The 23,546-nt window shown below is 49.4% G+C and overlaps 1 protein-coding gene across 5 annotated transcripts in view; it reads right to left on the bottom strand.

Moving 5' to 3' along the window:
• Positions 1-23,546, bottom strand: part of pcdh7b (protocadherin 7b) — a 103,251-nt gene that overhangs the window by 41,958 nt on the left and 37,747 nt on the right. For 3 of the 5 annotated variants that reach the window (XM_041965169.1, XM_041965170.1, XM_041965173.1), the window contains one exon: positions 12,345-12,564. The exons of 1 other annotated variant lie outside the window; for it this stretch is intronic. In XM_041965169.1, the coding sequence (XP_041821103.1) occupies positions 12,345-12,564 (220 nt within the window). The remainder of the gene's footprint in view (positions 1-12,344; positions 12,565-23,546) is intronic. One more of the 5 variants, XM_041965171.1, reaches the window with a different exon arrangement.

Raw genomic sequence — 23,546 nt, forward strand, 5'->3', positions numbered from 1 at the left:
AGGCACTTCTGTGACCGGCTCTACAGCCTCCGCTAAAGTGATCGCCTGAGGGTTAGTTTGAGCCGCAGACAAGATAAATGCTATTGTTTTAGCCTTCAAGGTAGTCATTAGTCTGCGGGCGGGACTGCAAACAAAAGGACAGGAAGCAGACAAAGAGTCCCAAGCTTTGCCACAAGCGCACAGAAACAGGTGTGCCCCTATCGCGTGTGTTCAAAGGGTTTATCTCTCCTGTAAACCCCTGAGGGAAGAGAAAACAGCCCACCTGGCTTTCCCCTCTTCAAATCCCAGCCACGTTTACCTCCATTGTTTGGTCTCGGTGTCACGTTGCTTTGCTCTGATTGTGTCCGCTGATGTGTTTTGGGTGCTTTTCTGTTGCGGTTTAAATGGAGGCTTCAGGCTGCCACTCTTGCTGTTTCCCCGCCCCTCACGGGAAGTTGCGCTTCAGGGCCGCAGTCATCCAGAGAGTGACGCGTCCACCCAAGCGGCGGCTTCTTGTGAGGCGACCGCCGCCTTTTACAGGCTTGAAAAGACGGCGGTCGAGGTGAGTGGCACACAAAGGAGGTGGAGAATGTATTCCTGCTCCTTGTTTTGCGGCCTACGGGTGAAAGGAGTCCACACCTGTGGGGGGGGGCGGGATCTGAGTGTCTGTGTTTGGACGCTCCCTCGCCTTCACGACCAGGTGCACACGAAATGACAAACACCGCGGAGGAGGGAGCGCCGCTCTGTGATGGAAAGCGACTCGGGTGAAATTTGTCAAGTCACGGGCTCAACTTGACGCGGCACTTCAATTACTGGCTGCCAATGCATATTCATCGTAGCGTGAGGGGAGGGAAATGGCGCGTGGTGCCCCCCGAAATAATTCCCGAGCTGTCAGCGGGTTGTTTTATTCCACAATGAACCCCCCGGAAATGTATTCCCCGCTCTGGGTACGGGCGGTCGAGAGGAAGAAAGAGAACGAGGCAGATAATGCATTTATGAAAAAGGGAGAGAGAGAAACTAACAAAGGGGTGTTTTCCTGTTAGAAAAACACCTTATAAACGCATGCAGGCGTTTCCTGTACGTGGCTTTATGCAGGTGCTGCATGTATAGGAATAAACTGTTCACATTGTGAGCTGACAGAGCACAATAGCAAAAAAAAACAACACCAAAGCTCTTAAATGGGTCAACAATGCATAAGCAAGCAGCTTCACGCTCACAAGAGAGAAGCAGGGAGAGTGCAAATATTAGCACACACACACACACACACTGACAATTTCCTCCCCCCCTGACGCACACACCGATTTTCACAACCGTGCGAGTGTTTGTCTTAAGTAGGGTGAGCTCTCGGCCTTCATAAAACATGTATGCCGCTAATGCTGACCGTCATGTGGGTTTCTTGCCTCGCAGTCGCCAGGGAAACCGGTTCGATGGACTAAGTGGACGAGCCTTTGTAAAAAGTCGGCCATAAAACGCATTAAGTCACTCACGGCGTTGTGCGGCGGCTCGGACAAAAAAAAAACCCTCTGTTCTCTTTAGACTTCTGAGGGAGCTGCGGAGGGATTGTTCAGGGTAAGAAAAATAATGAGCATCCGGTTTTGTTTTTTTGTATCGCACATCTAATTTGAGATGGGATTTTTTATTTTGCATGTATGATCCTGAGTAATTGTGTCCATGATGGAAGAGAAGTGAGGAAATAATGAAATTCCTCAGCTGCAGGAACTATGGAGGGTATTGTCCCTCCAGGTGAATGGAGTGTGCACATGTGTGCGAGCATGCATGCAGCTGTAAATGGAGGTTCTTGTGAGCGTTTTTGTGTGTCAAAGCTTTCTGTATGCGTCCTCCTGTTTGGAGGGGATTGTGTGTGCGGCCTGTTATGAAAGCCTCCAGCGTCCGCGGTGTCAAAGGTCGCGGCGTGGAGACCTCGAACGCGGCTCTGCCACGGGGGGAGCCTCCTTCTATTAACCGTGTTAGCTTTTCATTTCCATCCTTCCCTCCCTTGCTCCACACTGCTTCCTCCCTCCCCGCCCTCCCTCCATATGAGACACATTAACCGTGTCCTCAAAGGGAGAAGGCGAGAGAGCGGGAGGATAACCCCCTTCTTCCATTGTTACACGCTTTCATCTATTTTTATAAGGCGAAGGAGCAGCGGGGCGAGAGAGAGAGAGGGGGAGGAAGGCGGGAAGTAAAAATAAGTTCTGGTGGGCTGTGGCGGTCTTGTTGTGCACCGCTGAGAGTATGATGCATCCCTGCTTGGAGTCATACGCATGTGCAGGCGTGTGCACACACATGCCCCCAGGTACATGTATGCTTGAACACACACACACACACACACACACACACACACATAAGCATTTAGCATTGATCCACACCCTTTCCTGAAGCACTTGGTCGAGACCTAAGTGGTTAGTTCAGATTTTTGGGGGTTGTCTAAGCTACTTAAGCACAGTCGGCGTATTACCTACAGCATGTGCACCCCCAGTACGGCTGCAGGAAGCTAAGCAATGCGCTGCTTAGCAATGTGCTAAGTCACTCAAAGCACAAACAAACCAACCGATCGAGGCAGCGTTTAACCGGCAACTCCTGTGTTCTGCGAGCTAAAATTACTGTTTTTGTCAAAGGAGTCTGGTGGCCGTGAAGAGAGCAAAGCTTCCGTTTCCAGCCAGAAAGCACCTCACAAGACCCCACTGCAAAAGCCCAAACTATCTATTTAACCCCTGCATTTTGCATTTACAAGCAGTTTGTAAACTCTTCATTAAAGGTTTATGACAAACTACAATGGAGTTAGCAGATGGGACATTTTAAGTGTTCAGATTTAAAAGCAATATAGCCATCAGATCTGCTCCTATGAATAGACAGCTGTGTCTATTAATACATAAATAAACCCTTAGGATGTCCTTATATCTGTTTACAAAATTACAGTGTGGCACAGTGCTATGCTATTGTTATTATCATTACTGCTATTTGATTGGTGTGAGGACAGTGACTTTCACCTTGTTGGGTTACACAGCTGCACTGCAGGAACGTGTCACAGTGTATCTTAAGCTACTGTACTCTTTATATAGCCCACGCAACACACTGAGACCATTTCCACACATTGAAGCACACACACACACACTGATTATCATTAGCTTTCTACATAACGCCTGCAGCAAAACAAGCATTTGTTTGCATGTGTTTTGACACTTTTGCAGCTTTTAGCTACGTCTCTGAGTCATCAAACCACCCAGATTAAAGTCGAACACGATGTCAAATTCCTAAATAATACGACCTAATTGGTATCAATTAGTGGTAGCAGCCTCTGCTGCTGGCAGGGTGAGGAGTTTTCTAACAAAATCCCTTCCCAGAAGGAATGCCAGTTTACAGCCATGCCTGCTGGAGATGTGGCACGGCAAGCTGTTCGGCGGACAGGCACACGTGGGTGAACCCCGACAGGGCGGCAAAAGAGAGCTACAAACAAAAAAAAGTTAGGAGATTCTTTTTGTACTGTTTTTCTCGAGTTTGAATCAGTGTTGGGGACAAAGTGGTGGGCGGTAGAAAAGCAGTGTGAAGTATCGGAATTGTCAAAGGTTAACCTGCTGGCGGGCCAGATGCCGCACATACATAAAGTGTAAGATAAACAGAGAGCGCTCGAACATGCGTGCGTCAGCTCATGCACACAGACACAGCCAGGGAAATGTACACAATTTGCAATTCCTACCTTAAAGGTCAAAAAGAGTGTCACTGCTTATATTCAAACTGAGGCGCACACACACACACACATATCAGAAACACGAGGATATCTCTGACCAGTTCTGGCAAACCTACAAGAAAATGAACACAATTATGGATATTGGCTGTAAGCTGCTTCCATCTGGTTCCAGTTGGTTCTGTTGGGTTTGGCAAAAACACCCTCACCTTTCGCGCTTTCTCGGAAAGTTCTGTAATCACACGAAGGTGGCGTGTTCCGTAATCGGCGCGGCATTCCTCGCGCGCAAAATGAAATTGCCGGCGATGTTTCTCAGACGCGTGGAAAGAATGTGTCGAGCAGGAGAAAAGAGTTCCAGCAGAGTTGTTATGCAAGGATTTGTGTTTGTGGCTCAACTGTGAGATACGAGGAGGGGGGAGTGAGAGACGGTATTTGCACATAAAGTATAGTATGTTTGGCGAACGCATGAATGAATGCATGAGCGGCCCCGGCTCGGTGTCGGCCTGCAGAATGTGTGAACACCTGAATGTGTTTTTCTGAATTCTGTTCGCTCGGGCTTTTTCAGCAAATTCCCTGAAGTGAGAAAAATGAAAAAGAATGGCTCCATTCTTCGGCTCTCGCGGCGTCCCCTCTCAGATATGCTCCTGGTGTGAAGTTGTCACGCCGCAGCATATGCACATACATATACATACATACACACGCTTGTCCCTCGCGGCCTCCGGATGCTTGAAGGATCAGAAAAAACACTCGCAGTCAGCAAGAGTGATTATTGGCAACCCTTGCAGCAAGCCCCTCCCCTGCTCTAGACCTCACGCTGGGAAAGACACGGCACCCACTGGGTCCCAGCGCTGCACACCTGATGTTCCGCCGTGCACCGGCAAATGTGATCCCTCGCTCTGCGCAACCTGTTCGTCTCATCTTCTGTACAATCATGCACAGAATCTTAACCGGCTGCAGCGACAAAAGAGGGGGAAGTTAGAAAGAGGCCCAGGGAGGAGGGAAAACAAGCAGAAGACGGAGTGCCTGGGAGGGAAGGAGGGGGACGGAGGGCGGGAGGCTTTGGCTGAGTGCCTTGGAGGTGTTTAATTGTCTTCATTGAAGACCGCCCCACCAGTCCCCCCCCCCACCACCACCACCACCAAACGCTACACCTGACACACATCCTCGAGCCAAGAAGTGATGATATCGTGAGAGAGGCGTGGGGGAGAAAAAAAAAGGTAAGGAGGAAGGAAGAAAAAGAACGAGGTGCATTCCAAATTAACAGCTGTCGGAGATTTTGTTCCGAACATAACAAATGCCCGTGCCATTTGGGGAGAAGCCAAATTGCTAGTCACCGCTTCGTTGCACCTAAAAAGGCACAAAATGCACATGGCGGCGAGTATGACTGTAGGCCCTCATTGAAAATACAGTCGTGTCTCTGCAGTGCCATGAAAAAGCGTTCTGCTCCCCTTTCTCTCTTTCTCCTGCAAGCGCCGGCCGGCTTGGGCTTTATCAACGCTGCATCCAGATTGCAGAAGACAATGCAGGAGTACAGCAGACATCCGTCTTTGAAGTCAAAATCGACACATGTACTCCCGCCGACAGAGCGCAGCCGCCTAACTTGTACTTTTCAACGCAAGTGCTTGACAATAACCCCTTTTAAAACGCATTTGCTGCCTTTTTTGTGTGCCGAACAATGGCTCGCATCCTGTACATGCGCAGTTTCAAGTGCGATAACAAAGTGGCCGCACTTTTTCCTCTCTCGGACCAAATGTCCGTCATGGCTGTGTGATGCCTCTCTGTTTATCTGTGTTTGTGAGCCAGCTGAATGGCTTTTTTTTTTTATCTCTGTCGGGAGTGGGTGTCAGTCCGCCTCTGGCTACACAAAACACCACAGCGGCGATTCCATCACGCACACTCGGACCTCCACAATATGCGAGTGCGTGCAGCCACGTACACACATCAGTTCTCGGCAACATCCATTGTGACAAAACTCCTCTTTAACTTGCTTCCTCTGAATTATAACTTGAGCTTAACGGTCGGTTCACGCAAAATACCAAAAAAAAAAAAAAAAGCATCCCTGAAATTGCTGCCCCCAGCCAAAAAACGATGCAGCCGGATGAAATATTCATTTTTTAGCTCAAACGCTGAAAAATGACGGCTAAAGAAAATGTGACTCTCGCTGTGGTTGAGCGGTTTGCTTGTGATGCCTTCAAACAAAGCTACCTTGACTTGGCACAGGTCGCATGTGAGCAATTCGACGAAAAAAAACAGATTCTTCCCTCTCAGATCATTTGTTTGGCTTTCGAGGCCTGAAGAGGTAAAATTCAGAATTCGCATGAAAAAGAAACACCGCCGTGTTGCAGAGGCATGATTCATTTTCTGCTGTTGTTCACCGTCGCCCCTCAAACTTATCTCGTGAGTCCTCCGAGGGCCCCGAGCCTCACGCTGGGGCACCGCGGCTCCACATAAACCACAGAGCAAACCGTTTTCTGATGGGACTATTTCTCTGCGAGGTCTGTAGATCACCCTGACAGTAACCTGGACGCTGTTTATGAAAGGCCGCTGCTGAATTTTTTCAGCGCTCTTCCATTTCATTGCTGCAGGAATCACCGAACTCAAATAGACCTACGCGCATGGGAGGCAACCAAGCGAGAGAGGCAACCGAGAGAAGACCTTCCTTTGCCATTTGGGTGAAGTGATCCTTTAACGGGGAACACGAACAGCTTCATTCTGCCCGGGCGCTGTTCTCCGGGAGTGGAGGCGGCGCCGGGTGGGCTTTACAGTCCATGTGTGCCCATGTGGAGAGACAGAGAGGAAGACAGGACTATGGATGTGACACTGGGGTATGATTTGAATACCTGCCTGCTCCGGCTGAGCAGTGATCAATCATCTCTCTGTCAAGCGCCACTCCCTGCTGGCAACTCCTCCATGCATGTAACCCCATCCCTCACTTTTTCCTTCTGTTTCCCATTCTCTGTCTCTTCTCTCTGTTTTTTTTTTTTTTGTATTGTTTTTTTTGCTGCATTTATTTTTCCTCTCTATCTCCTGGTCTCTCTCCAGCCTCCCATCCTTTCGATCGGTTTCTGGGCCCTGGCGCAGTGTGTTACTCATTTACTCTGCCTCGCCATGCCTTCCCTCTCTTTACCTTCCCCTCTGCGCTTTCTCTCACATCAACTCGCCAGGCCCTCTTGTTCTTTCTGTCTCCCTCGCTGTCGCCTTGCCTGAGGATATCGGGGAAAGAAATCAGGGGCGTGGGGTAAAGGGACAGATGGAGATGAATGAGAGACACAAGGCGGTGGACTGCAGGCACACACGCGCTACAAATCCCTGCTCGCAAAATGTGCGAGCATTCAAACCTTTCACACACTTTTTAGATGTCGCTTATTATTACTTCTTTCATTTCCGCCCTGATTTAAATTTTCAGATGAGTGTTTGTTAGCCGTGTGCACACACGGACTGTGACCTTGGGGAGGGCGATGTAGGGGGAAAAGCGTTTGTAACATGCTGATTGATAGCGTGAGTGCCTTCCGCTGGGTGATTTTTCACAACAACGCTCTCCACCGGGTGCTGATCGGGCACGTACACACACACACACACACACACACACACACACACGCACGCACACACACACACATCCCTCCACCAAGTTGTGGGAAATCAGACCTAAGACCAGTGCTGCCGCTGCTGCTCCGCTCTTGAAATATGAATGGTTTTAATTAAACAAACTCGCTTTGCCATCTGGCCCTACAATTGGGCTTGCCTAATGAACACACACATGCGCACACACACACACACACATGCATCCACTTTATTAACCAGGCTAAGCAGCATTCCAGCGGGCGAAGCTTCGTAAATAGAGAGAAACAACAACAATGGAGTGATCTAGTGAGGTGCTTCACAGGGCTGGACAATGATGCAGTGCCTCGTTGTTCTGAATGAGGAGTGTGTGTGTGTGTGTGTGTGAGAGAGAGAGAGAGAAAGAGAGAGATGGCTCGAGCTTATTGTTTTTATGTGACTGAGCATGTGTGCATTTGTCTGTGTAAAATTGTGCATTTTCAGTCTGTCTGTCTGGGTTTTTTTTTTTTTTACACTTGTGCTCGTGTGCATGAGGCCTCAGACGGCGCCCGCACACGTACACGCCGACGAACCTGACTGATAGCTGCTGCGACGTGCCACTTGTCCGTCCTCTCCATTGGGCCAGCTAGCCAACCCTAAATGATGATGTTTGTAATCCAGCGGTGGTACCCTGAGATTTCTCAGCAGGAGAGACAGGAGAGAGATGGAGTCTGGTATGTGTGTGTTTGTGTGTGTGTGTTGTGTGTGCTTGTGTGTTTGTGGTGGTGGGGGGGGGTGGGTTGTCTGGCAGCCAAAGCACAGAAACGTGGGAGGAATGCTAACGTTAGCAGCCGGTAGGACGTGCTATTACTCTCTTAGAGGCTACAATAAATTTGCACTATTCATCTGTCTTAGCAGCAAGCATAAACAAAACCAGGCATCAGCCTCTGTGAGATGCACTCAGCGATGTAGCGGTGAATAAAAAGTTGAGAAAACTAATTCATCGCCTCCTGTCCGCTGGTGATCATCATGAGGCACAAATAACCCCTGAAATACGGAGAAAATAGTCCCTTTTAAAAAGCATAAACTCTGTTATTACCTTTATGTTAGCATTAGCCACCAGCTGCACAGTGCACAGTGTTAGCTCTGGGTTGTACAGCAGACGGTGTGATTCACGCTATGGATCAAATAGGATAGATCGCTGGCAGCATGACCAAGCACAGCCCAGCACATGTTCACGTGTTGAACAATATTACATCTTTGGCGCCCGGAGCTGTTCAAACACTCTGCGCACCTCACTTGTGATGAAAGGGCAGCATGGAAGCATGCTATTTTACACTGTACTTGAACTAACATGGCGAGAGCTGAAAAAAAAATCTTCCCCCCCGTCGCCGCCACACCGATGTGGAGATCAATAATAGAGCTCAAAGTCTTTGACCCAACAATAACACCGTGCATCTGGAAGGGCTCTTTGACATCCATAACGGCCTAATCGGGTGTTTGACTCCAAACGCTCAGCGTTTATGAATATCTGATGAGCGCCGGGGTAAGCTTATGAATAAGTGAGGGGCCCAGCTGTGCATCAAAAAGATCAAGACTTCATGAAATGTACCAAATACCAAGGCTGAGCAGTATATGGAGCCGTGTGCTGCTCAGGAATTATGAGAAAATGCATGTATTTGTTGTTCTGAGAGGCGAACTAAAGACTACAAACTGAATTCTTTGTGCAGAGCTCAGCTGAGCAAATTCAGAAACATCTGTAAAGATGCAGCAGGATTCTCCTCGTTCCCGACATCCAGCTTTCGATTGTGTATCGCTCGGCTGGAACAAAGCCTGTGAAGACAGAAACTACAGAGGAGTCTGAGTCTGATAGTTTGCGCGGTGCGGAATGGGTCAAGAATGTGTTCGTATTCCCGCGGTGACCCCAACACTCCCCGTTTGGAGTCGGTTCTGGAAGGATCTGCCTTGGATGGAGAGGTTGTTGTTTTTTTTTTCTGACGCTCCCCATGGAGAGAAGTCAACCAGCAGAAAATAATAAAGTTCGAAACCTGACCTTGATGAAGGAGATGAGGGGGAGAAAACACGGTCCCTCGGCACATGTGTGCAGGGTGGAGAGAGAGGAAGGAGGAAGAGTGAAAACAGAGTGTGTGTTTGTCCGTGTTAGTACGGATGCCTGTGTGTGTGTGTGTGTGTGTGTGTGTGTGTGTGTGTGTGTGTGTGTGTGTGTGTGTGTTCGGGGGCAATGATTGCGTGCATGCATCCATGTGTGAGACAGACAGGCAGCCGCTGTGGAGGACGATTGTTCCTGCACATTGTGCGAACATCGATCGACAACAAGCGAGTCAGAGCTGGGCAAAAAAGGACAGAATCACAAAAAAAAGGGGGGGCATTAGCCTTTGTCCTCGTTTCACCGCCCCCAAAGCGACGACAGTCAGACGCGATGAATCGGTAACGCGCTGAATGAAAAACCGAAATCAAATCCTCTGACTCCTCAAACCGACACTCACGCTTCAGAGCCAAGGTTGAGGTTTCCACCTGCACGTTCACACCTCCTGTCCGCCGCTTCGCTCTGCTCTCCGGTCAAAAAACCCCCCAAAACAAACCAAAACACACGCTCTCGCCGTGAATCAGCGTCGCATTACGCACGTAAATGCCTGCAATTACCTGTCGCTAACGATGCCCGCGCCGCCACTGAGCGCCACAGCAAGCCATCTGCTAACTTTTTGTCCTCCCTCTTTGCTCATAACTCCCTAATTTCCGAAAAGGAGCTCGGCCTTCATATAGAGCGGATGCGGCGCTCGTGGTGTCTGTGTGTGCTCTGGTTACAACACGAGGGGGAGCGCTAATGACTGTAGTTAGCATCCCTCAAGAGGCTGGAGCAGTTTGCCAATATTTGCCCTTAACCTCAGATGATTGCATTTACTTTACTCTTCGGTATTTAGCTGATGCCCTTATCCAGTGTGACCTAGCATAAGTGAGTAAGCAGCGGCTCAGCGTCTTCCTCAAGGACAGAAACACACAGCTGTTTTTTTTCTTTTTTCGCCTGCGATTGAATGACAGGACCTGGACCAATTACAGCCTCTCAGACCGCAAGGCCACCGTGCTGCCTGCTTCAATCCAGATCATATCTCCCCGCAGCCTCGCTGCGCAAACTGTAAGGACTCTCGGAAGTGTGCTGCAAAGACGTGAGCTTTGGAGGTGGGTCCGTGATTGAAAACAAAATATTCACACGCGCTCGCTCACTTGCAATCTCACCTGCCACACACACGCACACACACACACACACACACACACACACATCGGTTCATCCGATCGCACTGAAGATAGCAAGCAGCGGCAGAGCGTGTTGTTCCTCTTGGACGGAGACTGATTCATGAATTGACCTTGACTCACTTCCTCCACCAAACCTCCTCTAAAGCTCCAGTATACTTTGCAACAGTGCTCTCTGAAACGGAGGAGAAGGAGAAGTAACAACACATGTGCACTGAGCTGCAGCCAACGCTGATAGCAGTTGTATCACCGTGTGCGAATTGTAATACAATTGCATGCACGTTTTTTTCCTGGTGTTCAATATTCAATTTTTGGGTTAATTTGTTGGGCTATTTATGCTAGTTTTGTTCTCAAGGTGGGTGGATTGTCTCCCATCGGCTGTTGGAATGAGCCTTTGAATTTGTTTAATTTGGCCAGTGGATGGGTGCCTGTTGTCTGAAAAAGGAGGGGTTTTTTTTTCCCCCAACATCCACAAGGTAGCTCTATCAGCTCACATGAAAAGTGCCTCAAATCCCTTTTAATCTCCATTATGGCCAAAATTTGAGAGAGCTCACCGTGGACACCTCTGCAGCTGCCTGTTTCGTGTGCACGCCCATCTGCTTTGCTTGACTTTCTACCTGCTGGGTCGCTGCAGACCCGTAGCAAGATACAAGCCCTCCTGTCCGGGCTTCACCTTGCAGACACGACGAATCACCACCCTGACTGCACTGATCTGAAATAAGTTAAGACATCATCTACAAAACAACTCTATCTCCCCTCAAAAAAAAGAGAGAGAGAGAGAGAGGATGTGAATCTTTAAGCCATTTGAATATCCTTATCCTAAGCTGCAGTGGGGAAGCCTCTGCACTTAGGCTTAGCACTCTCAAGACAGCTACTCCTTGTTAAGCATCGCCTCAGACTCCAAGACTATGAATGGGACCATTACCCCCATCTCTCACTGCACACCCAGATACACACACATACACACACAATCACACATATTTTGGCCTTGGTTGGAAAACCAGCTCAGGCTTGGCTGTGGGAAGGTTCTGCAGGGGAAGATACAGTCGAGCACCGAGGGACTGCCTTTACATTAGGCTCCATTGCTCCCACTCACTCTCTCTAGGCTGCAGTCTTTTCACATTACAACCTACAGAACATCAGTTCTATCTCCCAGTAGTAGAAAAATGAACTCCTTCGTAAAGGCCTCGAGCCAAACACACACAGAGTATCAGCGCGGCAGCTATCTGTATGGCTTCTGCACAATTCAAGTTAGGTAGCAACCCCCCATTGTTCCTCCTCCTTTATTTTATCTCAAAGAATACAGGGTGTAGAGATCTTATAAGGAAAAAAAAAACTATCTGCAGTCAAGTTGAAATCTAGATGACAAGTCAAACTCAATTGTAAAGAAGTCCAAAAGAGCCGAAAAGTAAATGGAGAAAGTCAAGGCGAAAGGTGTCGATCTGAACGAATATGCCTGTTATATATTTATATATATATATATATATATATATATTCCCTGTGGAGCCCCTTTGATCGAATAAGCCTGACGTTTCTGCAACAGAACCACAGGTTTTATAAGAAATCCGAGACCTCGTCTACACATGGTGTGCATCTGTGGAAGGGCTTTCGCTTCAATGAAAGCTACTACATCACAACCTGGACACCACATCACACCTGACACACCGCGGATCTGACTATCAACTGCCAGAAACCTTCAAGTCTGTGTGAGAAACAAATATTTAAAAAAAAAAGGACAGAGCCTCACATGTTTCTGTATGTTTGCCAGACTGTCTACCATCGGGCGTGCTACGTGAGTGCTCGAGGCAGCGTGTGGGTGTGTGTTTCTTGTATCTTAGCGTTTTCTTAATCTCCTTTCAGTGTTTGCCCCTACCATTTTCCATGTGCTCTGCCTCACCGACACTGCCATCCGGCGTTGTCCTCTCGTAGCTGTCCTCGGGCAGGGGAAGGGCGCCCAGCCGGGGGCCCGACGAACTCTTGCTGCTGGGCGTCTCCGACTCGTCCAGGCCGCTGTCGTAGCAGCTCTGCAGCGATCCCTGCTGGTGAGGGTCCTGGGGCTGGCTCACCACCGAGAAGGTCACTCGGCGAAACGGCTACAAGAGAAACCAAACGGCCGGGGGTCACTATAAAAGGGACGGTTTTGTGTGTTTTTTTTTTATTCTTTTTTTGGGGTTGATTCCTCTGGGTTTTGGAAAGGGGTTTCGGGTCAGGATGGCAGAGAGACAGGTCAGGAAAAAAGGGGGCAAGGGTGGGGAACTACGCTTTAACTGGAGGAGTGCTCACAAGCTCCAGGCTAGCTGTGATGCTTTCCTGACCCCAAAAATGAGACACATAACCTGATCTGCTCCATCACAAAAGCCAACAAAGACCTTTTATGACCACAAACAAGGTCCTGCCTTTCTCTCACCCTGAAAACTTTCAATGGGAAGACACAGAGGGGGCTGCACAAAGGGAGTCTTTCACAGCCTGGCTTGAAGCTCAGGGGACATGGCAGCTGGCTAAACCTGTGTGTTAAACACAACCGAGGAGGGGAGAATGCACCGGCCTCATTCACTCGTTTATGCGCCCGCTAAAAAAAGAGGACAAGGTGAACGGGGAGGTCTGATCTGACGGCGGCGAGCGAGCGACGGCACGCCTGCTGCGACAACGCGCGGCCTACTCGAGCAGTGTCCCGAGTTGAGGGGCCGCAGACCTTCCTCCCTGTCTGTTGGTACAAAGGTGACGGCAGAGAGCGGGGATGAAAGAGGGAGAATGAGCATGAGGCGAGGAATGAAAGATCAGGCTCGGTCATTACCAGAATAAATGGCATAACAAATGGCTAATGCTATTCATTAATTAGACACAAACACAGTCGGGGCTTGCCTCTGTTGCTGCGCATCTTCTCTTCAAAGCCCCTCTCTGGACCACATCACTCGCTCCTCTCCTGCCTCTTTTCCTCCCTCTGTCCTCCTTGTTTCCTTGCTCCATCATGAGAATATTAAACAGCACTAAGGCCCATTACTCAAGCATGTCCCTCCCTCTCCCTCCATTTGTTCCCCAACCGTCTCCCTCGATGAAGTAAAATCTGTTATCAGCCCGTGCGATCGATAACCGCGCCTTTAATTCGTCCGTCTGTCCATAAACCATCAAACACCACCGTCATTTGATCTGAGAGGCATGTTTTGAACGTCTACATCCCGAGCGGCGGGCGAAGCGGCTCGGCGAGTGTCGACAGGTCACCTCAGGAAGGTGAGCCTCTTTGTTATTTCGCCGTTCTGAGACACTTAGTGTAAGCGCTTCTGAATCTCTGCCAGGCACATACTGTGGAGGATTTTCTTCTTCATAATGAAATTTCCCACAAGCCACTGGGAAAAAAAATGGGCTTCTTCTTGCTGTGTGTGTGTGTGTGTGTTTGTCTGTGTGGGAAAAAAATATATAAATAAAAAAAGAATTTGCATTTATTTATATATTTCCGCCCGGTTCTCTTTCTCTGGCTGGCTGGCTAACACAGCAATCTTGGCAATAAATCATGTTTCCATGTAATTACAATCAACACTCAACAAATGAATTGGTATAAATATTCATGCAAATTTCACTTGGATAGTCAAACATTTGTTGCATAATTAAAACCGAGGCCCAGAAGGAGAACTGCTGACTATAAGTGTAATAACACTTGAAGAGATGTTAAGATATTAAACCATGTTTTTTCATATTGTTGTTGTTTGTTTTGTTGGTTTGTTTTAACTCAGATTCTCTGAAACCCTCGTTTGGTGTGAGGTGCGTGTCAAGTACCGCAGCTTGTGTGTGGTCGGAAAGAAAGTGCTTTTCGCCCGGATCAGATTTAGCGGAGCGCCGCACTCCTCGGGAAAACACGCTTTTCTAATGATACAAATTAAACGACCGTTGCCTAATGAATTGCCGGCGAGAGCGTAGCAAAGAAAAGAAAACACTCCAGCAGGCGCGCGGAGAGGGAAAATTGAGTTTGTGTGAGAGAAAAGAAGCTGACGGGAAGCGAGGGGGGGGGGGGGAGTTAAATGAACAAATAGATTTTATTCACCTGAATTTCCCCTTATTTTCACTGGAGGGAGAGCGAGATACAAGAGGCAGAGAGAGAAAAAAAAAAAAAAGCTAATTTGTTTGCAGACCAGAAATGGAGTTCATGCAGAGATCGCCGGAGGCTTTGGATTAGAATCTGCAGCAACCACCGTCTGCACAGCGACCTTCGCTCCCTTCATTCTGTGTCTTTTAAATAAATGAATAAAATAAAAAAGCGATTCTTTCTTAGTAATTTTCCCGTTATATTCATGTCTGGGTGTGTGTCTCGGCAGCAGCCGGGGGACGGAGAAATGAATTGTCCAGCATACCGTGCGAAATCGCGTGTGGCTTTCTGGTCGTCACAACCGACGCTGTTTCCCACCTCTTTCAAGTATTCAAAGGGAGGACGATTTCGGGGGCTCGTCACACGGCCAAACCACAGGGAAAAATTAGCAAAATTATGTGCCGTGCACACACACGCGGTCGGGGTTGGCGGCTGGAGTTGCGCTGCCCCGAAGACACTTTAACGCATGAGCGATGGCGAGGGAGATTTTACATTGTGAGAAATAAAAGCAGGCTGTGGGTGTCGCAGTGAAAGTGTTCCCCTCGCTGTCATGCGGCACGGGGCTGACCCCCCCCCCTCACCAGATACTGGCCATTTCCAGAGCCGGTGCATTTGTTAAGCCTGACTGACTACATGCCCTTCGATGCCGGTCCCTCTACCTCCTACCCTGACCTCCTGCCCTCGCGGCCCGCTCAGCTGCCAATCAGTCTCGCGGTGACCGAGCCAGAAACACAAGCACAACGCACACATGCACAAACACGACGAAACATCCCGCCCCCGGACCCGTTTAGTTTTGAAGGGGGAGAAGCCGATTCAGGTTATTGACTGTCTATTATGTGATGCATGATTTCAAAGCTTTGGGTTCAGAGAGCATAAAAAAATAATAACAGAACAAATGAAATTAGCACTTCCACACACATTTATCCATGCATTAGCTGAACAGCTAAACCCCCCGCTGTGCCCTGCAAGAGAGCGGCCAAGCTTTAAATGTGTGGCTTTCATTACAAGTTAGCACTAGTTCGCTTTATCTCTGCCAGATGCCGGGACCCCCTTTTTTGGGTCCCGACAGAGGAGGGCCCCTTCGGGGCGTGCCTGTGACGCAAAGCCAGCTGCGACAGCCACGGGTGATCGAGCAAATCCGTCATCCCCGAAAATGAACAACGCAAACAAGCCACAGGTTTATTGGGAGCTCTGGCCGAAGCTTGGCCCGGCCTATTTCCTGGATGCTAAAGGGAAAACACATGGGCTGCCTGAATGGCGTGGAGCTGGAGCCAATAAAAACAGGACCGTGCCACTCATGTCAATAATGTGTGACCTCTTGGATTTGATTTTCATTTCCTCCCCTGGCCAAACTAAACGCAGAGCCGCTGTCTGCGGCGCCCCGTTTGAGCCTCGCGTCTTCTTTCATCTGCCAGCAGACCTTGAACGGGTGACATGTTGTTTAGAAGTAGAGCTCTCTGCCTTTGCATGAAATCTCTGAGTTATTCATATCAGTGAAAGCACAATCAAGGCAAATCACTTTGAGCTGTACAGCAGCTTTAATGTCAAGCATTTCCTAAAACGCTCATTATCAGATCTCCAGTCATCTTCCCGTTTGGCGTGCCTGATGTACAGAACACACACCGGCGACTGTGTTTGTGCTCTGACTTTTGAAGCCTGTCTGGATTTATAATCAAGCCCACCTTCGCCAGAGCCTCTGCACAGAGTGAGGGGTGGTGGAACAATGGATGTAGGCCTGGGTGGAAAACACAGTGTGTGTAATTTCAGCTGTAAGTACCTTTGGCGGATGGCAGTGACCCACTACCGTGAACCACAGGAAGTAATTGTGGCTGGGCTGGACTTGGGGCGAGGGGAGCAAACATAAACTACAGGCCCAGTGTCTTATTGCAGTCAACCAAGAGAGATGGAGGGATACAGAGAGGAGAGTATGAGTAAGTGAGATGGAAAGAAAGATAAAGAGGCCGGGCGAACATGGGGGTGCGGGGCAAAGAGGCTCGTGGAGAGCGAGAGGGGGGGGATCGACACACGAGCACTGCCACGATTGCCAAAAGTGCCAGTCGGTAATTAAGAAGCCATGTTTAATTTTTAATGGGCAACCAGACAGCGACCTGTGATACGCCACCTGAGACGGGCAGAAAGTGCCAAATAGCCACGGCACACCGAACAACATACTTGCTGGGATCTTAAATTGGCTCAACCCGGCGGCGGCGGCGGGGCTCGCTCCGCGAAGCTCAAACGCGGGCGAGTCCTGGTGTAGTCCTTCCAGTGCCGCGAATTAGAAAAGATCAAGAGGTACACTGATGCTGAAGCGATAAATGAGACAAATGCCCTCAAGGTGAATGTCTGACTGGAAATCAATTGGAATCTGATCAGGGCGGATTCAGGTTCTATTTGGGTGCTGCTCAGTTGCACTTAATTACTGTGCTGCAGCAACAAAGTACATTTACTCAAGTACTGTAAGTGCAATTCTGAGGTACTAGCACTTCAGTATTTTCATTTTGGGAGGAAATATAACTGACTCTACTAATACTTTTTACCCTGCCACATGGATTTGATAACTTTAGTTACTGGCTAGTTTGCAGATTCAGATCATTAATTGGATTATATTATTGTAAATTAGGCTCCCCAGCAGCATATAAAGCAACTAAAATGAGCAGCAACGTTACCAGCTGCAACATTAATGAACACACAGTGCTTTAATGCTAATACTTTTAGCAACTAAGATTTGGAACGCAGTGTTTTTACTTGCTTTATGTGGTCTTGCTACTTTTACTAAATAAAGGATCTGAGTGCTTCTTCCACCCCTGTGCTGCAGACTAAGCTAAGTTCAGAATGCTGAATTTTGCAGACCTCAGGGGTCAAAAAGAAGAGGGCAGGCCGCATGAGGACGGTTCCTCAGGTGTGCTAGGTCCTGGGGAATTTAAAAAAAAAAGGCTTTCGGTTCGGCCTGAGCAGGCTGTGGGAATTTCGTCGGAGTAGCTGGCTGCAGCTTTGTTAGTGCAGCCGCCTGCAGAGTCTCAGGTATCATGCTCAAGTCTGACTGATAGCTTTGGCCCTGTCAAGCTCCAGTGCTCCTCTTCACTTCCTCGCATTCCCCGTCTTCTTCAAACCTCACTCCTCCGCACACATTCCTCCCAGGTCACTCAGGATGAAGAGGAGAAACCGGGGAAACGCTTCCAAAGAACACCCAAGACTCCAGCAGAAAAGGAAGGAAAATAAAGGCGAGATAAAAGAGACTCTCGCGAGCTCGGCGTCTGATTTTTCCAACATTATCTTCTCAGTCAACAAAGATGCAAAGAGTTTTTTTTTTCTTCCTGTTCGACTGTGCTGAGTTAGAGAAGAAAAAATCTGTTTCGTTCACATCCTTTTAGACAGCCAGGCTCACAAGGGCACCCGGCTGCCAGCGCCTCACCTTAACTGCGTACACAATGATGGGTTTGAAAATAATACGATAGTTAAGATTAGACTGACGGATTTGAATGCCAGTCATTCGTTTCGAGCTGTGTCAGAGTGCTGTGAGGCCGCGCAATCTGCACCGGCACAAAGCTTCATAATAACATTTTAAACACCTTTAAAAATGCTTTTATTACAGGAGGTGCAGACATTACGGGTAACACAGCAAACAGTCTCTTTGATGACACTATTCGCGCCTTCTCCTCAAGAGTATTTTTTTTTTACCTTTCCACTTAACCATGTGGTCGTTTTATGATCCGATCAATTGAATGTCCTTCATTGCCTTCCCTCACGTCTTTACTGACCCTTTACTGCAGCCTTTGGCAGGACAAACGGCTATATAAATATATGTGCTCCAATACGAAAAAGACTATTCAATAAATCCAAAAAGACAGCAGGAAAACCAAAACACGAACTCCCCGATGCGTCTGACAATTGTGTGGTTGGGTTTGTGCCATTAAAAGTTGTTGCTAGGCACAAAAAGTCTGAAAGGAGGAACTCTGGGGGGATGAATTCTTAGTCTCAGAGCTTGCGCCTTGGGAACCACTTTGGATTGAGAATAAGGAAGTGGGAATTGTGAGAGGGGGTAAAAAAAAAAAAAAAAAAAAGATGTAAAAGTTGGAGCGAGTATAAGAAAGAAGGGTAGGGAACAAAGATGATAAGGAAGCGAGAGAGTGGGTGATCCTTCCATCCCGAGCTGCGATCTCTTCCGTCACCCCGCCCCCCTCGGTCGTCTCTTTTCCCAGTGTGTTTGGAATGCCTTTGGAAGAGTGCCACAGCTAGCACTTTCCTATTAGCATGCACCCCATGCACGCAGCCGGAGAGACAGACCCGCAGGAAGAGGGGGAAAAAAAATTGAAAGAAAAAAAAGATCACACATGGTTACTTTCTTAAAGTCTGGGCTAAACTTTTAATTGCTCTTCAAGTGGCGGATTAGGCCACTGGTGTAACAGAGATACTATTCTGGGGGGATGCGTTTGAACATCTTCAGAAGCTTAGCCCAACCCCTGACCTGCTCTGAATGGCAAAGGAGGAGTGTTTTTTTTTTTTTATTCCAGCTGGTGGGGTGGGGGGTGGAGTCGGGTTGAGGGGCGGTTGGTGTTGAGTGGCAGTGGATTAGCTTCAAGCTGACAAATAACACCCTTTGTGGGGATTCTGCTACTTTTCTGCTGGGCTGCAGGAACACCGTGTCATGAGGCTGATAGCATGAAGCTAAAGAGGACATGAACAAATGAAAGCTCAGGAATTCGTAAAGGCGGGCTTGTCATTGTCCACCACACGGCTAATATGCTTCCATTAAAGCTGGGGGACGTTTTTTCCGGATTTCCAGAGCGACATCCACAGCTGTCAATCGCGAATTGTGTTACATCCTCTCATTATGAATGGATGGGGCCTTCTCCTGTGTCGCCGCGTTAGAGGCACTGCTGCTGACACAGGCGCTGGCAGGCGCTGGGAACGAGCGTCAACCGAACCCTGACCCCGGTGTTGCTTACATAGGGCCGGCCGGCAAAATCTTGAGATCGCGTTTCCTGCTTTTTCAAATTCAGCCCTTGTTTGTGCGCCGACGTCTGAGCGGCGTGCCCTCTCGCCGGCACGTGAGCGCACGTATCAAGTGAAATCGCCCCCTGCGCACTCAGGCGTGCAAGTGCCTCTTGTCTATCCGCGAGTGTAAGTCAGTGTGTGTGTGTCATGTATTTGGCATTGTCATGTCATTTCACATGTCACCCTGCCATCAGCTTTGGTTCCCAGCTCTGGCATTGGAGAGGGGGGGTTGGGGGAGGGGGCTAGGTGTCATGTGTGGGGGATCCATCACAGCACTGGCAGCGCCGCATCTGACCAACGGCCTACTACTGTCAGATTGTGACGAGCCCGGGGCTGGCGCTAACGCTAGCTTGTTGTGACACAGGTCTGGGTGTCAGCAGAAAGCATGACACGGCATCAACGGAGCCCGGAGTCGGCGCAAAAGCGGCCAAATGCCAGAGCCGAGCTCGTCGGCCGCTCCGGATATGAGACCCAGCAGCTCACTTGCTTCGCTACCTGTCCCCTACGAGCACGGGTGGGAGATCCAGAAGCCCTCGCATGCGACATCTAAAGAAATGAATGTCACTGCGGAGAGGAAGAAAAAAAATTTGCAGCGATAGGATCTACAGGGATAGACAGACTGTGGAGGGAAGGATAAAGAAAGGAGGGGAAAAAACTGAGATAAGGGAAGGAGAAAGAGACAGAGAATGAGACAGGCTGATAAATGATTCTTTATTTACCATCCTGAGTCACTGATGACAGATAACCTGCATTTATGGGATCAGGGCCGCCATCCAAACAGGCAAAAGAGAGAGGGGAGAGAGAAAGATAGATCGGGGGAGGGTTAGAGAGCATATCCAGCTTATCCACTAATGAGGCGTTCTGTTTGAGTGTGATCATGCAGGCATGTATCATTCAAGGGGGGTAAGTAGTGTGTGTCTCCTTGTGTCGCGTCTGTGCGTCCTGAACTTCAGAAGCAGCAGCACTTCCCTCATTTTACCAGGACAGGACCACCAGGTGGCGCTTCTTCTTGATGGAGCGATTGCTAAACGCAAGTCCTGATCATGCAACTCGCACCCTCCCCTCACAGGTCCCATCCACCACCTGTTCCTGACAACGCAAGCGCGAGACAATTACCGTCCAAACAATTATTACAAATGAGTAATTAAACCCCGGATGTCAGGACGCATAAAGTGACGGCGAGGAGGGAGAGGATGGAGGGTGAGGAGGGGGGAGCGTGTAGGATCATGAGGAATGGCCCACGTGCCCTCCCATTTAACAGACCCCCGGAAACTTGGCGGAGAAGGTGCTTCTCGCCCTGCCGCGCCCCCTCCATCCCCCGTTCGCCGTCTCAACCCGGCGCCCTTATCTCCCGACTTCCCTCCTTCCCTCTCTCGCCTATCTCGCGCCGCCCCCCCCCCCCCCCCCCCCCCCCCCCCCCCCCCCCCGCCGTCGCTATCTCCGTCGAGATCACGCAAGGTCAAACCTCCCCGACATTTGATGGATGAAAATGGAATTAAGATGAAAGCACACTTTCAGATAATGAAGATATGCGGCGGGAGATTAGGAAGCAGGGGGAGGCTGCCGAGGTGCCGACCAAATTAATATTGAAATTTATGTGTGTTTGGCTCGGGCCCAGACAATCCCCATGTGTTATTTTCACCAGGGGGCCAAAGTGGAAAACATAACAAAAATTTTAATAGTGTCTGAGGGGGGGGAAGTGGAAAGGCGGTGCTTCTTTTTTTTTCTTCTTTTTTCTTTTTTTCCCAGCCGACAGTGTTCATTTTGTCTGACGTAGGAATGCAGAATGAAGTAGCTGGAGTGCACAATGCAGCCATTCAGGAGCGGAGGAGGGATTGTGCTGGAAGCATTAAACATGCACACCTGCGGCGCTTTGTGTGTGTGTGTGTGTGTGTGTGTGTGTGTGTGTGTGGCGTCCAAAGATTAGATATCTCGAATTTACATCTGATGTTTCAAACTCGAGGCGCTCCTCTGAAAGCGCGTCAGCGTACCGGCACGTGCCTTTTTGACTTTGAAAGGGAGGGGGGGAAAAAAGAAAGAAAGAAAGAAAAAAAAAATGACACACGTAGGCGGACGCATCTCACAAACCGATCTTCCCCATCTCGCCGCTTCTGAAGGGCCGGATCAGTGTTCGCGTGCGCGAGGAGCGTGTTGCAGGAGATAGGCGAAAGGGATAAGGCCCCGCGCCTCAGACGGCATCAAAGATAGACGGTCTATCAAGGCCCCGTATCGCTGTCTGATGATGGCGATACGCGCGCTAATCCGCATGTAAAATAGTCCTCTCCTCAAAGGCACTTCTTGGAGTGCACTTAGCTAACAATGCCTCTCCTCTCCTTCTCCCTCTCTGTTTGACAGTATTCCCAGCGACGTGAGGCGGGGTGGTAAAGAAAAGTTAAAGATGTGCTCTTAAGGTCTCGTTTTCAGCTCCGGCCCCATTAGATCTCATTACTCCGCTGTTGACTGGGCAGCCATTTTGGGCAGCTAATGGGAAATTTGATAATGGCGTCAGGTTGTTTTGGTCCCCGCTGTCACGGCTCTCCAGCACTCTGCTCGCCGCGGCACTTTGTTAAGGGGGCGAGCGAGGTCAAACAGGTATGATTACCGGACACCTGTGCCTGCTCCGCGGCGAGCTGCGTACCAGCGTACCAATGCCCCGGTGCCATCACTCCCCACCTACGTGCACGTGTGTGTGTTTGTGTGTGCGCGTTCCACCTATCACCTTACCGGCAGCTGGCATCCCAGGAATAAAAGAATCATCAGGGAGATGGCCAGAGGATGAAGGTGGGTGGTGGGTGGGAGGGTGCAGGGCAAGCAGATGGAGCGGATCCTGTGTCTCCCCCTCCCCGCCCCTTGTGGTGCAGGTGAAAGCACCTAACTGTACGCAAGCCCACCCCCCCCTTCCCTCCATCCCCTCTCTGTACTTCCAATCGAGAGAAGGACAGAGATGAGAATGGCTGCTATTGAAGTAACCTAAGCTAGCAGAGGAAGATAGCCGCCGTGTGGACATATCAGACGGCGCACACGCACACACACACACACACACACACACACACACTGCATGTTGCCTGCATGAAGGAGCTGGTGTTGTTGGTGGTGTGTGTGTGTGTGTGGCGGGAAGAGGGGAGGAGGTCAACGACTCCGAGATGGTTATTGATTCAAAGTGACATCCGTGAGACAGATAATAGTGACGAGTGGCACGGACGGCTCGGCGCGTCACGTGCCGCATCATCAAAGGCCCATGATGGCGGATCGATACGGAGGCGCGGGGCCGGGTTAGTGATATGTGTGTTTGTGATTGCTGCGAATAGGCTTTTCCTGCGCCCCTGTGGATTCGGAACAGACGAGTGACGCGGTTCTCCGTCTCTCACCTCCCTCTCTGTCTCTTCCTCCGTCTCCCTCCCTCTGTCAGCCGGCCACAACAGAACCGCTTAAAAAAAAAAAAAACAACAACCCAACATCAAAACTCAAGGCCAGAATTGAGGCTGTCACATAAAAAGACAAAGCATCCGTTTAATTTGAGCTCGTATTACATTGCCATTTTCTCTCTCTTTGATCTGAGAACAATGGCCGGGATTTGCCTCAGACTGGCCTCCAAATGCCGCCGCTCAGCACTACCCGGTTCCTGCCGAACAGGTTTCCTCCCCGTCCGCTGCCCCGTGAGGCGAAAGCCAGGCGCACCAGCACCCCGCCGCACCAATGATCCCCCTCATCAGGCTGGCTAATTCAACCCCCCTGTGTAAATTGAGAGGTAGAGGTCACGGGGGGCGTCGGACTAAGGCGGGCTGCAATTCATCTAAAGCTGAAGCGGCTCGAGCTTAAAACAATAATCAGATCTGAAAGAGAAGAAGAAGAAGAAAAAACAGCCGCCTGGCCCACATTTCTATGCTAACAAGAAAATTGGGTGTGTTTTATTTATCTGCAGTGCAGACCGCATTATTATGAATTTGGGGCATAGGAAGAGTAGTTATTTAGAAGGCTACAGTTTCTGTTATTCCCCATGTA

Source organism: Chelmon rostratus, chromosome 23 (genome assembly GCF_017976325.1).
Source record: "Chelmon rostratus isolate fCheRos1 chromosome 23, fCheRos1.pri, whole genome shotgun sequence".
Classification (NCBI taxonomy): Eukaryota; Metazoa; Chordata; class Actinopteri; order Chaetodontiformes; family Chaetodontidae; genus Chelmon; species Chelmon rostratus.